Here is a 17,337-nt window from a genome sequence, read left to right on the forward strand (position 1 = left end):
TGTCAGTTTTTTCTTAAATAGGTAGTATTAGGGAAAAAAATAATATATGCATACAGAGTCATGCATTCGGATGAAATAAATAACTGGTTTAATAGCAGTGTTCTTGCAACCTTACTTGATACAAGTCTCATGAGAGGGTTCTGAAACCAGATCCTGCTGACTCAGCTATAATCTTAGCTCCGCCTGTCTCGATTTCCAGGTATGGATATACCATACAGGCAGGAGAGTAAGAAAAGCGTGTGCTCCTCTGGTTGATGCTCCTTTTCTTTTATTTCTTTCAAATTTTGGGTAATCCCTTTTAACTTGGAACACAGTATATATTTAATCACTGTCTTTTTAATATGTAAAGGGTAGTCACTGTATTCACAAGGATGGATGGTGCCAGGACAAGAGGCAATGGGCAGAAGTTCCTGTAGGGGAATTTCTGTCTGGCAATAGGAATGAAATTCTTCACTATAAGAAGAATTAAACATTGGAGAAGTTTGCCCAGAGAAGTGGTGGAATCTCCCTTGCTGGAGGTATTCAGGACTTGCCTTGACAGAGCCCCGGATAACCTCATTTAAGGCCCTGCTTTCAAGTGAAGGTTGGAAGGAATGATCTTCAGAGGTTTCTTCCTAGACAGTTCTATGATTTCTACATTTTAAATATAAGGTTAGTTTCTTAGAGTGTTAAAAGTATACTGGACATTGACTAAACAGTTATTAGTGATTTATTTAAGGGACTGAGGGGTGAGGGGGGGAAGGCAAAGCAAAATTGAAGTGTGCTTCAGGTCTGATAGCTCTATCTGTTAAGAAAAATCTCTAATGTTTTGTAAGTGTCCTACATGCCTGCCTTATTTAAATGTTCCGTGTTTTCCCTTCTTCTGTGTTGATGCTCAGTTCTGGTCTGTTGTTGTGCAAAGCTGTGTGCACTGTGATGTGACGCAGTGATACTCAAACCAGTCCGCATTATACCCGTTACAGGCATATTTACTCTGCTGACACAGCTAAAATACTTCCAGTACGGAGGGTGGCATAGAGGCAGAGGGAAGTACGGGGACCTGCAGATCCCAAAGAGACAGGGTCTCATTGCAAGGACAGTTTTGCAAGAATCAGATTTGTATGGAGCCAGCAGTAAGGGGCTAATATTACGTGAGTCCAGCTCTGAGCTCTGGCAGGTATAAAATTACCACACTTTGATACCTTTAAATATTATTTCCTTTTAAAATTTTTATTAAGTATAGACTAGTTAAATAGGAAGAGATATTAAGGTATTTCAAAGGGCAGTTAGGGAATTTCTTTCCTATAACTTTTAAACTTTTGTGTTATCGAAATAGGAATGACGACCAAGTAAGTAAAATATTAGGAAGGAAATGTAACCTCCACTCTGCTGAGCAAATCAGTCTTACTGGTGTATGGTTACATATGCCAAATATGTGCTAAAAATGTGTGCACTTTATATGTAGGCAGTTATATTTATCGCTACAGTTCAAGAGGGCATGGCATATCTTGTCATAGCTTTAGTAGGAACGGCTCCTCAAAGTTAAATCTATATAGCTGCAATGAGATTTTCACAACTGGACGTGTGAGAGTCCACATGGTACTGATTCCTGGAGGTGCACTGCTCAGAAGGCCACTGGGGGATTCTCTAGGGGGCTTGTATGTTCCTACTGTCTGAATCAGACAGCAGACATCAATTTAAAAAAAAAAAAAAAGACACTATTTGTCCAGAGTTAGTTTACAAGGTAATCTTTATTTTACTGAAGTTGATGCAAACCATAGTTTTTCATGTCAACTTTACTGTGAAATCCGTATTTCTTTATTTAAACATCCTCTTATGTGAAGAGTAGAAAATCCTAAATCTGGAATGGAACCACTTGAAATTTCTCCTCCTAATGACTCAAATGTTTCATACTGTATCCTGCATTGATATAAAAGTACATGGGAATACACTCTTATAGCTTGGTTCTATGTGATACTGAGCTTGTCTTGAGCTCAGCATCGCTTAAGGTCATTTAAAAGTGGCAGATTTGGATTATGTCAAACCCTTGGATTCAATTTAAAAATACTACTTTAGAAATAGAGACAAAAACTCTCGTCCTTATGAGAAGCAAGGTGAGAAATGTGCATAGTGAGATCAAAATTCGGAGTTCTTGTGGAGCACAGACTTATCGGAATATCTTGAAGGCTAAAATTTTCAGCAGTATTCAAATGGGCTTTGAAAAAGAGATGCTGGTAAAACATAGAGAAGAGCACTGCATAATTAGAGGTTTGGAAAAACTCCTTTGTAGTTAGGTATCTAAAAGGTTAATTTATGTTCTTTGTCTAAAAGAAAGGTTGGTTACTTGTTATATACAAGATACCTGTAGGTAGTGACATTGATAGTAATAGGTATTCTTTATTACCTCAATAGATGGCATACAAGTATCCATTTGTTTGGAGTTTGAAATTAGCCCAGTTCAGACCACAAACTGGATAGAAATTTTAAGAATGAGGATGAGTAGCCACTGAAAAAGATTAAATCGGATGTAATGAGTCAAAATTTAATATTTGCCCAGAGCTGATGTTCAGACAGAGGTTACAGTTTTGGCTCAGAAATGACTGAGTGAAATTCTTTGAACCATGTTATCTTTAAGATCAACTCAGATGATCCTAGTAGTTTTCTTGAATGAAAAATCTTTCATTTAAGCACAGGAAAATGGAGGACAAGCCCTCTTCTGTAGCTGCACATCAAATCAGATGAAATATTTGATGTTCTGAATGACTGAGTTTGGCTCCTGTACCAAGTACAGGATGGCGAAGTGGCGTTGCACAGGCTTCCTCACTGGAACCCTTATGTTCTGTTTGACTTCATGCAGTTTTTCCACTCCAAATAAATTAATAATAATAAACAGAGACAAAACCCAGGCTTTTGCCTTTGTGCCAAATAATAGTATAAGAATTAAAAAAAAAAAAGTGGTGAAAAAAGAGTTCTGAGACTTGTCAAGCATGATAGAAATTCCTGTTAGAGAGTTAACATTTTCTTTTTTTTTTTTTTTACTCGTTTATAGTAGCGTTCAGAGTAGAAGCCTGAATGTGAAAGCGAAGGCTTTTTCTGGCTGCAGGTACAGGGATCGTTATCGTGACAGCTATGGCCGGGGAGCTGAGACCTTGGATTCAATTCCTGTGGCGTTGAGCCAGCTTGACTCAGGGCTGGCAGAAGGTTACTGGGATGGCTGAACGGTCAGTCTCTTCCAAGTGGAAGCTATATATATGGCCAGCCTATTCCAGTGCTCAGTGCCGCCTGGTCTTCCCCTTTTCCTGGCCAAAGAAAAAGCCATTCCTTTCTGTATTTAATGGTTGAGATTATCAGGATAACAAGTGTTATATTTAAACCAAACAAAACCACTAGCTGTTTCTATTTGGTGATGATCAAGTTGTCAGCTATGGTGTGAATGTTTCAGTGCTGGGCGTGTTAATGACCAACCTGGGCCGATGTGAACTCATGTCAAATGACTATTGTCTTCCGGAATAAAAAACTTTAAATAAACTAATTTTATTGTCCCCAACTCATACCAGCTTGATTTGTATCTACAGCCCATAACCACCTTATAAAATTTTCATCCAACTGTAGGAGAAAATAATAACACTCCAGTGTTGGTAAGTCAATCTCTTTAAGCCTAAAACAGCAGTTGCCCTCTGGTTTTGTCTATTTTAGTAATCAGGCAAGAGGAATTATTAGGCAGGATTAACCTAATAAGCTGGCTGAATAAGAAGAGTTAAAACAAAGGCAGGACCTCTAGATTTGGTCTTGCAGGTGGCTTACTGCAGAGCCTGTGCTGTTCAACTTCTTGGTTTCTAAGCATTGAGGAAAGTTCTTTTATTGGCGTCGTACTGAGTAACTCCAGTTCTTGAGGTTCATTAGGGTCTGTGGTCGATTACTCTCACGTTCAGGAACTATCTTGAAGTAACAAAGGGCTCCTTTTGGAGAGCCCAGTGGGGACGCTTTCTGTAAACCGATCTGAAAACCACTTATGATGTCCTCCTGGTCTGTTGAAAAAGTAATCGTAAGGTTGGTAGCTCACAGAAGCTACCAACAACAAAACGACATTTTATAACAGTTGTACATATAAAATAATTATTATTTTAAAATTAATTATTATTGTTATGATAAGTCTTAGCATTTTGAGTGACATCTTTTACTAATCAAAGACTAAATAGTCCTGAAGTAGTCAGGTACATGGTATCTTATAGAAGAGAGAGTTAATACAAACCCATAAAGTTAATTTGCGGCGGGGAGGACTCCCTGTTTTTACAGTGCTCCCTGTTGAGTCGGTCACTGCAACATCTGGTGGCACACAGGCGTGTTGCCAAATAAGACAGAAATGTGAAATTAAGCCTGGTATCTTGCCCAATGTCCTTTATAGATTGTGTGCTGCTGTGACTTCTGACTGAGGACTCTGATATATACTTCAGCTGATACTGAAAAGGCATTGCCCCTTTTAGTACAAGCTGCCAGATCATCACTGAAATTGGTTTTAACTGTGCCAATGGGCCAGCACTGAGCCCAGCTCTGCGAGGCTGCTGAGGGAGGGTGAGGGAGAGCTGGAATGAGGAAGGCTTATGAAACCAGGAGCCGGAGAAAGATTTAACAGTTCCCTAGAGACTGGCATAATAGCAGAGCTCCTGGAATTGCAAGATTCCTCTCCTTATCGATGAACGGTGTGTGGATGTCAGAAAGCTGGGAAGTGATTTTATAGAATGAAACAGTTGGCTCATGCAACAGAAAGCAGTAAGTTAAAGATCGGGGGGGGGGGGAGTTATAACTTTCCTCATGACTAAAAATTGTGTCCAATATAGATTTTAAAAAGATTTCCTTCATTTGATATTTTAGAGCAGTTACTTTCACTCCTGTTCTAAATCTATCTTGGTTTTAGTTTTCTTTTTAGGTTTCTCTTTCTTTAGAAAACTGAATTATTCTAATGTTTACTTTCAAAGTGTTGACTTGATAAGACTGTGCAAAAGTCATTAAGATTAAGAGGAGTGCAAAAGTGGAAAAGGTTTTATTCTTTTAAGGGGGAGTTAAGTCCATAAAGTTTGAAACCAATTTACCCACACTTTCAGATTTTCACTGGGAAATAAATGTGATTGGCTCAACAAAGTGAGAGTCGGATAATTTCATAAATTTCAGTTGTTCCACCCTTTGAAAATGTACAAGTGTTTCATCTAGGTCAGGTATGAAGCAAACAGCATGTTCTGCTTAGTGTTTAGGACGCTGCCTCTGTGCTCACCTGTGCTGGCAGTCGAGAGGTGCTCCCTGTTTTTACTGACTGACCATTTTCCCTGTAAGTCAGACTGATGGTAAAATAAGTTTACATAATTTGTCTCACCGAATCCATAACTAGAATAGTTGGTATTTTCTATCATTCTGCTGTATGCACTACCAAAAAGCAGATGCTGGAATAACCCTGTCCAGTTTTCCAAATATAACTTGCGTTGACAGTATTTACCAAGTATATGTTCAGTATGATTTATTTTGCCTTGAATATAATACAGTGATCATGAATTTGATGTGGCAAGAGAAAGAATAAAAACAGAGAGAGAAACGAAGGAGTGTGGGGTAATCAAAGATACCCTGAGAACCTGGTGGTTTGGTTTGTATTTTCTTCCTGGGAGAATCTCTAGGTTTTTGTTTGTCCCTTAGTCTAAAACTGCTTCTGATATCCTTACACAAATTTGAGAGATAACTTTGCAGTGTAGATATGCCTTCTAGTCTTAACTCCGTTTAAAGAACTGTGTTCAAAATTATGATGTTTACAGCATACATTATATATTTATAGAATTGCATCTGTAAATAACCAGGGGAGTCTGTGCTCCAGCTCTGAAGCAAGATCAACTGTACCTATACCTGAGAGGTGTTTGCTAGTCCGTTCTGAAATGTCTCATGACAGGGACTTGACGATCTCCTTAAGTGTATCCCTTCCAGTGTCCATTTGGTCTTAAAGCCAGCTTTTTTAAAAAAAATATGAAACCAAGATTCTGCTTGGCTAAAAATTAAGCACGTTGTTACTCTTCCTTGATCTCTGTCCTGTTTATAACGGTCTTTGTATGTTTGAAGGCTTACAATGTCTCGCCTCAGTTTTCTCTCTTCCAGACTAAACAATCTCTGCTATTTCAACCTTCTTCTCGCAGGTTCTTTGTGATAAATCTCTTGTATGTCTTGATGATCTCTTCTGGCCTCTTTCCAGTCTGTCAGTCTCTATTGGAGGGGTGCTGGGGCTGGACACAGCGCTCCACCTGATGCCTTACTCTAGCGCGGAGTAGGACGCAATAATTACGTTCTCTGTCTTATACGCGATACTCATAATGTATTTCTGAATGACGTTAGTTTTTCCTTAGTGTCACATTAGAGGTGTGCAATTGTGGTCTACTGTAACTCCTCTTTCTTTTCTGCAGGACTGCTCATAGCTGATTGTTTGACGTTTTAGATTTAGGCATCTAATTTCTCCTTTCTAAGCACAGAACTTTTCAGTCAACTTCAATGAATGTAATCTTATTGACTCAGTCTATTTCTCCAATTTACCAAATGTATTAATGCCTCTGTATTCCCCAAACAGAAGATTACTGGCTTATGTCATAAGGTGACCCTCATGAGAGTCATTAGTGTCAAACAAAATACGCATCTTCGGGAAATTGAGATACATATATATGTATGTATGTATATCTCCTGGGGTATTGCTTGCGTCCTTTCACTTTTCTAATCAAATATATTTTTTTTAAAGGTTGGCTCATCTTAGTGAATCTTGAGCGACATATTTCTGTTGGGTGTGTGCCCATAAAACAGCTTAAAAACTGTCAGAATATAACAAGCAGTATGGCACGTTCACAGGACGAGATACGAGTATGCAATAAATCATATTTGTGCTTAATTTTACAACTGTTCAACTGGCTGAATTTGGCATTAAAAAATATGTCCTCTTTTGCCTAAACAAAGGCTGGCTGAAGGCTTAATCGTAGCTGAAGTGGAGCTTTACAAGACCACAGAACTTTGCCATAGTTGGTATAAGCTTTAAGAATATCTAAAACAAGCCAAAAAAGTATTTAAATAAAATTTTTGAAAAAAAACTCTGAAAAAATTAGCCAATGTTCTTAACTGTATAGTTCATGAGGATAAAAATCCTGAGCTTTGAAGTAAAATGTAACCTTGAGAAGAAGCTTCTTGCCCAGCGTACATCTGCATAGCTGCATTGGAGACAGTGGAACCACGTTAATTTATACCAGCTGAAGAGCTGGCCCAGCATTTCATGGCCTTACAGTTCCTAGATGTTTCCTTTTAAAATAAATATTTACAATTTCTTCTAAATTTATTGCTGGGTGAATTGTGCCAGAAGGACAGCCATGGAAACAAAAGTTCACTATTAAATCACAGGAAAGCAAACAGCAGTGGTGCTATGTCCCAGCCTTCTCTAAGTGCCAGCATGTTTCTACCACACCTGTAGAAGCCTCCTCTCCCTGGGTAAAAGCATCGTCCAGCCTCTCTGGTCCCTTCCATTTGTGGCTTCTCTACTGAGCCTGTTGCCTGTTCCTCATCCATAGCCAAATACACCTAAAGAATCTGTGACTGGTGCCAGAGAACTGCCACCACCTCTGAAGTGGCTGATAAGCATAAAGCCGTGGCCCAGCCCTTTATTACTGTCATGAGTAGTAGATCGTTACCAGCACGTTGGCCTGGTTTGAAAGATCTGCTGCTACAGATTAGAGTAGTTTCATTGACCAGAGAGAGGAAATGAAGACCCTGGTATAAAGAGTAATATGTGTCTGTCAGCTGGTTTTGATATAAAAATGTAATAGATTTCTGCATGTTTATGTATGTTTGTATATAGGTGTAAATATAGATGATGGTAAAGTATTGGTATTTCTGTATGGTTTGGTTCAACTCCTCTGTTTAAACATAGATTATCTATGTTTGAGAATGCATTGGTATTCACCACTTTACTGCTTACAGCTGAGCAGTTGTATGAATTCTCGCTGAGCAGAGTAAGACATTTCTGAGTTAAAAAGTAGTTCAGCTTGGCATATTGACTGATCAGTGGGAGTTTTCTCAGGTATTTTCTCCTGTCCCTTCTCTTAAAAATCTGCCTCCGTTTCTACCTCCATGGTCATTCCAAGCCCAGATTACAGCCACTAATAAGCAAAATAGACCAATGGACAATATTCCCGAAGTGCAGTTCTCAGACCACTAACGTGTATATGGCGTATTTCATATAAGCTACCTGTAGGAGAGATGTGTTAGATCAAGGCTGCTGAGTGTACGTATTGTCCACTCCAGCTATGTTTAAAATCTAATGAAAGACTCCGTAACAGTTCCCTGCCTGGAATTCATTAGTGCTTTTGAATAACCCTGTTATGAGAAATCTTGGGGGATTTGATTGTACAAATAATGAGAAGAAAATGGAGAGTAATGAACAAGAATGGTATTTGTCTAGTATTAAATGGAGAGTGCGACTTGTTTTGAATGGCACAGTAAACTTGGTTTCATTATTTTTATGTGGTCGATAGAGGTCCCTCCAGCCCCTTTCTTAGGCAGTCATGTGGACAGCATTTTGAATTTTACAGTAACTAAACAAAAACAACAAGGAATTCAAGTGTCTTAGTCAGTTATATCAAGACAATGAGAAAAGCATCGCCTGTGCTCCAGTTTTATTTCCCTTCACCTCGGCAAAAACGCTGAGTCTTGGCGATGTAAACCAGTCAACAGCAGAACTGTTGTTTCGTATACTGGAGCTCTGTGTGAACGAAGGGGACTTTACAGAAATGTGGAAGTTGAGTTACTGACGTATCCACGGGCTTCGGTACGGGTTTTCAGAGGTACAGCACATTTCTGTGGATACACGGAACTGCTATTGAAACTACAGAGCTTACAACACTGCGACTGAAGAAGTAGATACAATGGAAGGAAAGGAAAATATCAAGGAGTAAAGGTAACTTTTGTCTCATGTTACAGTAAATTAAATCACCCCTAAAGGGAAAGCCAGCGGACAGAAGTTGAAGGAACCAGTTCTGCTCAGCTTGGTGAAGTTTTTGTCCTCAGCAAAGGAGAATGTTTCCTATCCAGACTTTTCTCAGGTTATGCAGAATTTCCCTATCTGGCAACCTCTGCTTTAAGAATACGTTTTTGTTGCTTTCTGTTGTGGTCCAGAGTAGAAGAGACAACACAAAGCTTCAGTCATCTTGTGGGTGGAGGCCATGCCTCTTGCCCACCCGGAGCCGGTAAATCAGCCAGTCCCTTCCGCCCAGCTGTAGTTCTCTCCGGTCAACAGCGTTACAGTCGAAATAGAACCTTCTGTGGGCCAGAAGAGTTGTGCTTATTTTGAGGAAGGGCTGTGTGCCAGGTTGCTCTTGTTGGGAACGTTCTGCTCTACCTGCTTGTGGTTTGGATTATGGAAAGATTGTGATTTTTATAGTCAGCTCCTGGCAGAAATGCAGGCATTTCCATACTTCAGGGGTTTGCTGAGCACGATAAATCATTACTGAAGAAGAGAATAGCTCGGCTAAAAAGCTTTTCTCTGTAGGACTCTTATTTGTAGTACTTTGAAGGAGAGTCTTCTGGTGGGTAGATGGAAGGGGTCAAGACTCACCAGTTATTCCTCTAGATGGGAAATGATGAAACTGCCACAGTGCTTTCTGCAGTTCTGACACTATAATGTCATAGAGCAGATCTGCTTTTACTTCCTAAATTAGAATTTGGTTGTGGATTTGCTTTTAACTTGGTTATCTAATCTATGGGCTGGACTAAAAGATATTTCTCTTCATGAGAACTTCTTATTTTTCCCATAGCTGTGAAATAAAAAATGACAGCTTGTTCATTCTAAAATGAATAAAAATGCTGTTAAGTTCTTGACCCTCCTAAGGAGAAGTAACTATGAGAATATCCTTTGTCTTTGTGTTGCCTTTCATGCTTATAATGATTGTTTTTGAAAGTTTTCAGTTACAGCAAATCAAAGTCCACTTGCTTAGAGTGAGCATGACAAATGATGGGAAATTGCATATATTTTCTCCTGACCTTATTATAACGTAAGCTCTCAAAGACTTCAGTGGAAGAATTAAATCATAAGCCTTCAGACTTTTTTTTTTTTCCCCACATCACAAATGGATAGGTTTGCAGATGCAGTTAAGACTTTGCAGGAGCAGCTGAAATCAGATTTACCCATGCTACAGTGCGTATTGGCATTGCAACTAGACCACCAACATCTTTTTTAACAGGAACGCTAGGAACAAAATAGATTTTAGGCCAAGATTTGACTTTGAAAAGAGGAAAGCGATCATTATTTATTGTAGTCTGTAGCTTGGGTTTGAAAACATTTCTTTTATGGTCAGTTTTAGTTAATGCAGGTTGCCGAAGAAAGAAAATATCTCCCTCACAAAGGAACACATGGGAAATAATAAGCTTATTAATCGAATGCATGAAATATGCTCTCCTTTTCGTGAAAGAAGGGCCTATGCTATGCTGAATAAAACTTTCCCCTTTGCATGCTGATGTGTTATCCATGTATTGATGTTACTGCTTCATTAGGAAACCTAGCATTTGAATCTACATTCTGGCAGCAGAACCTTTTTCGTTTACCAAGATTGGTCTGAGGAGTAAAAGAGCCAGCAGACTTGTTTCTGAGAAAGAAACAGCGAATCTTAAAAAGACAGAAGTTTTCTTAAGCTGAGGCCATTTTTCTTGAGTGTGTTTTATGGTGAACTTTTTATTTTTTGCATTAACTTTGCATGGGGCAATGTAACAAAAACTTGAGGCCTTTGAATTTCCGGTTTCACTGTATTTGACCTAAGTATGAATCAAAATCCCACTGTACTTGTGTAAGAAAATATCTTTCTTTTCCCAAAGCTTAACAAGTATATTTAAGAGTTTCTAAATATTTTTCATTGATATCAGATGTGTAGCATCCAACGTTCATAGAATTTACTTCCTGGAAAATGCTAGGTAGAGACTCTGAAAATTACATTAATGTCCCCATATATTCTTTTTTTTTTAATGTTACAGTCATAGTATTGTCCTAATTCTGATTTCTCTGACATGTCTGTAAAGGAGGAGCAACTCTGTCAATGGAGTTACATTGTACTCATCCTATGCCCCTGGCAACAGAAGCACAATTAAGTTCCAAATAGGAGGGCGTATGTGGGGGAGTTGGGGACAAAGCGAAAGCTGTGTTAAAAGCAAACAATAAAAAAAAAAAAAAGTGTATTTTGGTCAGTGACCAAACAGAATTAAAAAAAAAAAGAAATTAAAAAGTTCTGGATTTTGTTGGGTAATAAATTTCAAGAAATGCTTTTGGTATTTGATAAAAAAGCCATTTCACTTGATCCAAGCAAAGCCTTTTCCCCAAAAGGCCGTGGACTGGAGCACTCACCTGGGCTGTTAGGATGAAGTTGACGTCCCAGATGAACCGACACCTTCCATTCACTTCCAGGAAAACATTGTAGAGCTCGTAGGAAGCCTGTTTTGATGGGGGTTGCCTCCGGTTTCTGCTCCCACAGCTGATCGGCAGCGTGTTAACAGCTAGCTCAGCGTTTGAGATGGACAGACTTGACAGCTAGGTTACGGACCGCAGCCGGGTACGTGGGTAACTCTTATCTCAGGCACGTGCCTCAGCCTGCGGGTCGCGGCTCACGCGAGGACTCTGCGCGGGCTCCGGGTTCTGGTGAATGCAGGATGGCTTTGTTCGTACCGATACACGCGTTGCCTGTATTATTTTTAAACTGTTGTTCAGAACCTTGTTGGGAAGAACACAGATTTCTTTTCCAAGTCTGTTCAGGTGGCTGCGTGCTCCGACTGAACGCCGTTTCACCCCGAGCTGGGTTTGTGTTGCTGCATATGTTGTACTACCTGAGTGTGCAACCAGCTCTTCCCCCACTTCATGCCGCCTTCTCTATATGTATGTAAAGCAATAAGCACTACTTTGCAGATGGATCCCTTACCAGCAATTTTCAATTTGTCATCCTTATATTGTCCCAGTCCACTGCAAAACTGCAACTCAGTTTTTCTGAGAAAGTAAAAGGTTCCCTTCCCTTATCAATTAGTACATTAGGTTCATCCCTGCACCCAGTTGTAAATTTGGCCTAGGCATGTTCATGAATCGCAGACAGCTCTGATGATTTATGGGCATGGGTATGCTTTGTGCTGAGACTATTTTTTTTTTTGGCATGATTAGGCCAGAATGCATTTAGATTAGGAACTTAGTGTTGGAAGTACTGTGAATCTCCAGTTTCTGTAGAAGTATTCTGATACTGAGGTGGGTAATTATTATATTTTTAAAAGAAGCTAAACAAATTAATTGTAAATGATGCACAAGTGGGAGTTTTGTGAAGCTTTCATTACATTGCTTGGGCGTCTTCTGTGGAAGGCAAGCTAAGACAAAGGCTTGCTTGTTCTGAGTTTACAAAACGAGCATGGTGTGGTGTTGCAATGGGGAGTAGATTTTGATGGGTGGGAGGACTTCAGGAAATAAAAGTAATAACAAAGCATCGGTGTGCGGCAAGAGGCATGAAGGCAAAAGCAATGTTGCACAGCTTTCGAAAGCAGAGGGAGTAACGTTTCCATCAGCTTCTGAAGTAGCTGTGACCTTCCTTCCTCGCTCCTGTCTGCGGGCAGGGTGCTGGGATGGTGGGTCACTGCTCTCCCTTGCACTGCGGGTCACTGCGACTCCTACACTATCACTTCTTAGTTCTCCTTAACCCATCGGATTGAATTTAGCAGGCTTGAGCAGAGCAACTAGAGGACGAGGTGGCATTGCTGTTTGGGACGTTTGGAGGCTTGATTTTCCTTCTGTACTAGAGTAAAACAGTAGTAATACCCTGGAATTCAGCATGCTGGTACTAGCTTAAAAGAGGTACGATTCCTTTCTGTGTCTGTAATCCGGCTCTTGCTTCCTTCCGTCTCCATGTGGGTAGTTTGCCATAGGAAAAGGACAAGGAAAACTGGCCAATATAATAGTTACTGGTTAATAACAGAGTCCTGGAAATCTTCTGACTTCAGTAATATTTTTAAAAGTATCATTAATTCCTGCTATCCCACTTTGTCTGTAACCACGTGAAATGACTGAGTTTATTATTAAGGAGCCTCTAATACTCTTAGAAACCTGATTCTATGCTAAGTCAGGAAGATGTATGTGCTTTAAATCTTTAGTAGACCTGGTTTGGATCAGAGGAGGGAGGTTAACAGAGCCGTATCTTCGCTGAGCAGCTGAAAGTGAAGTAAAGCAGTCCCTGTGTGGTTGCAGCGGCTCATGATTTACAGGGCTGAATTCACAGGGCTGCTCCTGCTGCTGAAAAAGCACGCTCTCAACTGCTGTTGATTTTTGAATTAAAAAAATGCAGCTCTATACACAGTTTACTTTATTGCTAGAGGGCAGGGAAATATAGGTAAGAGCCGTTAATCCCCAGCAGGCTGCTGGGCAGGCGAACAGACATAGATGACAAAAGTTAATTGGAAACATGAGCAGTTTAACAGAAAACATATTTGTGATAATTGAGAGAGTAACGTCTCCAGAAAGGAAACTCTGCAAAGAGGAACTTCAGAGGAGAAGTGGCCACTGGTAGGTGAGTGTGATTTTTCAAGCTCTCTTTAAGCTCTCAACTAATTTCTTAACAAGAACAAATAACATTAAAAGCAACTAACTAAATAAAAGATTTGCTTTTTCTGAGGGAGGAGGGCTGTACAGTTACTGCCACTGGTTTCTCTTACAGCTGGATTAAGATATGTGGTAATACTTAATTTAGGTTCATTGCATAAGGACACAATTGGTTTTATTTTTGTACACGGAGTTTTCTTCTACCTTTTGCATATGAGGATCTCATCCCCCCCACCCCTCCCCAGTAAATGAAAGGACTTCAGTTTTAATTTTTTCCTTACTCTTGCATTTTTTTAATATGTTTGAGGTTTTTCTAAGAATCGAACTTGGCCAGCAAATATTTTGCCAAAAGCAGAGGGAACCCTTAGTTAGAAAATAATGCTGTGTTTTTGCTAATGAAAAAGTATTATGAACTTAATAAGGGAGAACACATTGCAAAACACGCTTTGGTTTGAATTGGAGGAGATTCTTTTTTTTTTTTTTTCTTGAAACAGCAAGTAAATGTAAATTATGTAGTAGGAGCTCGTTGCTGTTCTGCTGGGTAGGACAAGAAAACTGGCTTTTATTTTCTTTAAGTGATACTGATGTTGAAAATAGTGATATGTGTCCATCTTTTTAATGTTATTAGTGTAAAGTTCCTCATGTTTCATTACAGAAAGACTCTCAGACTAGCTATAATATCAGGTACTACTGTGTTGGTTTTTTGGGTTGTTTTTTGGGTTTTTTCCAGAGCCTGCAGACAGTACAGCCTCCCAGCCCACAGGAATGAATGAAAATGTCTCATCCTCAGTTCAAAGCTGCAGCAGTGCTGTTAGTTGCAATAACTCATCAGCCATCCCTCAGCCCAGCTCTGCTATTAAACCTTGGCGCAGCAAGTCCCTTAGTGCTAAGCACACAGCTACGTCTTCCATGTTATCCGTAAAGCAGCCCGTATCGGAGCCTCCAAAGCCACCGTCGGAAATCGCCAAAACAACTCCCAACGGTCAAAAATCCATGCTTGAAAAATTAAAACTCTTCAATAGCAAAGGAGGCTCAAAAGCGGGAGGGACAACGGTCGAGAGTCCGGGGTCTCGGGACAACAGTTGTGAAAAGCTGGAGATGCTTCTCAGCTTTGAGGAGAGCGAAGAAATTGATGCCACGAATCAGAATGTGAACAATCCGGGATCGGTGTCCAGTAGTCCCAAAATTGCACTCAAGGGAATTGCACAAAGGACTTTTAGCCGGGCGCTAACTAATAAGAAAAGTTCTCCAAAGGGTAATGAGAAGGATAAGGAGAAACAGAAAGAGAAAGAAAAGGATAAAAGCAAAGACATTGCAAAGAGAACATCTGTCACTGAAAAGCTGGACGTGAAAGAGGAACCAAAAGAAGAACAGACAGCACTAGCAACAACAGAGATGTCGAAAAAGTCCTCCAAGATCGCAAGCTTTATCCCTAAAGGAGGAAAGCTGAATAGTGCCAAGAAGGAGGCCTCTGCCCCTTCGCACAGTGGAATACCAAAACCAGGAATGAAAACCACCACAGGGAAATCCTCAAGTGCCCCCGTTCCTGCAAAGGAAGGCGAGAGAAGCCGCAGCGGGAAAGCCGGCTCGGGGCTCTCTCATCAGAAGTCTCAGCTGGACAGCAGGCATTCCAGCTCCTCGTCCAGCCTAGCTTCTTCAGAAGGAAAAGGCGTAGGAGGCCTCAACAGCAGCAGCAGCAGCCAAGCTGTCAACGGACCCGCCGCGACGACACACACCACAGGGAGCAATACTGTGAGTGTTCAGCTACCTCATCCCCAACAGCAATACAGCCACCCGAACACTGCCACGGTAGCTCCCTTCATGTACAGGTATGGTGGGCTTCTCCAATGGACTGTTATGAACGTGACTCTTAGATAGGAAGATTCATTGTGGACACTCTTTCAGGGGGGTGAGGCAGCAAGACGAATGCCACATCATGTAAAAGTTTATTGTTTTAAGAGAGTAGACGATTTATACATTTACACAAAAACTGTTGGTGAAGGCCGTCAGACTAAGAGGTATAAGAAGTTGTGATAGGGTGGGTGAATAATTATTGTATCCGACCCTACTAACAGTTAAGATGAGAATGCTAAGATCTTCTTGACCAGGTGCTGCTCTTACCTGGTTTTGTACCATGTGGATTAGGTTTGTTTTATGCATCATAGCTTTAAAAGTTGTAGCAACGCCAATTTGACATAGATACACTCATTCTCTTCAGTGTGGCTAACAGTGGTGGAGCTACCTCACTCTAAGCAGTAATGGAAAATCTTAAAAAATAAAATAATAAGAAAAATCCCTTAGTATAGGTAAGGCCAGGCACAAAGTCTGCTATTCTGTGCATTAACCCTGAATGAGATAAGCCAAAGAGCAGCCATATGGGGTCACAACTAACCTCCATCTAGTCCAGCATCTTCTGTTTGACAATGGCAGTAGAGGATACGTAGGGAAGACTAACAAGAGGGAAATCGATAGCAAAGCTTCCTAAGGACATGCTCCACAGCCCGACTGTGATGCAAGAAATTTCTCAGTCACATGGTGGGATTTTTGGTTTTGACAGCCATCTCCTAGTTTTCTTTGACACCGCTTAATTCTTTCATAGGAAGAGAATGCAAGCGGTTGTTCTGTCTTCATCATCGTCTTGCTGCTCATGATTTGAGGGACGTCTATCATGTCCTTCCCACCCTTAAGATGTGTCTTTTCTAGGCTAAGGCGTCCTAGCCTGTTTAGTTTTTACTTGTAGAGATGCTGTTCATAACCTTTGGTCATCTTTGTTGCCCTTTCCCATCATTTTTTCAGTTCTACTCTATGCATTTTTGCCTTTGATCTCTTGGCAGATGTAGCATAAGAAATGGTGGGCCACATTTTTTAAATAAAAGTGAATGTAAATGGAATTTACCTGGAGGAGAGGGATGCCAAAGACCTACGTAGGAATGCAAAATGGGAAGAAGAACCCTTGAGTCTTCTGACCCCTTGAGTGTTCTCCCTCTGTATATGGAATAAAATGCCAGGTGTCCTTCTGAGAAGTGGTCGCACGAAAATGAATCAGTTGGGAAAAATTATTCTGACTAAAACTTGTATTAATAGTACATGTTCTGGATTTCCCTTGCTCTTGCATTCATCTACGTACATCAGCATTATGGTTGCATCTTTGGCTGAAGGTGGGATCTACTACTAGTAATTTTGGAGATTGATTTTGAGTTAAAAATTGCCAGTGCAATTTGTACTATTTTAATCCATAATTTTGTAGAAAATTGTGATTGCAAACTGATTGCTTTATTGTTTATCCCTCATAACCTGCAAAAATGTGTTCATGATGCTTTGGGTTGTTAAGTTTATCACTATAATGTCCTATCAAAAGATAAAGTAAAAAGCACTCTTATTTGGTGCTCATCTTAGTTTGAACATAGATATCATCATCTAAAGTGTAAAAGCAGATGCAATCCATATGTTTTCTGTAATCCAAACATACTGATAAACTCTAGGCAGTATTTATTTCACTTTTTACAAAAAACAGTAATGAAACTACCTATTGGCTGCTGGAGAAAATGCTGAGAAATTGAAAAAATAGTCTTGTCTTTTCAGCACTGGAGGAAAAAAGGCTGAACTGTATAATCTTGCTGGCTTTAAAAGGAAAGAGGAAAGTCAAATTGTATTGATTTGCAAGGCAAACATATAGCATTATTATAAATTTACTATCCAGGTACTTTTTCGAATCCGCAAAATGCGCTTGCTAATGCATTGCAGTA

General features: G+C 40.0%; 1 protein-coding gene across 3 annotated transcripts in view; it reads left to right on the plus strand.

Moving 5' to 3' along the window:
* NAV2 (neuron navigator 2) overlaps positions 1 to 17,337 on the plus strand; it is a 435,335-nt gene that overhangs the window by 305,992 nt on the left and 112,006 nt on the right. For all 3 annotated transcript variants that reach the window (XM_072865147.1, XM_072865145.1, XM_072865146.1), the window contains exon 7: positions 14,322 to 15,420. In XM_072865147.1, the coding sequence (XP_072721248.1) occupies positions 14,322 to 15,420 (1,099 nt within the window). The remainder of the gene's footprint in view (positions 1 to 14,321; positions 15,421 to 17,337) is intronic.

This window comes from Ciconia boyciana, chromosome 6, assembly GCF_034638445.1.
Source record: "Ciconia boyciana chromosome 6, ASM3463844v1, whole genome shotgun sequence".
Lineage (NCBI taxonomy): Eukaryota > Metazoa > Chordata > Aves > Ciconiiformes > Ciconiidae > Ciconia > Ciconia boyciana.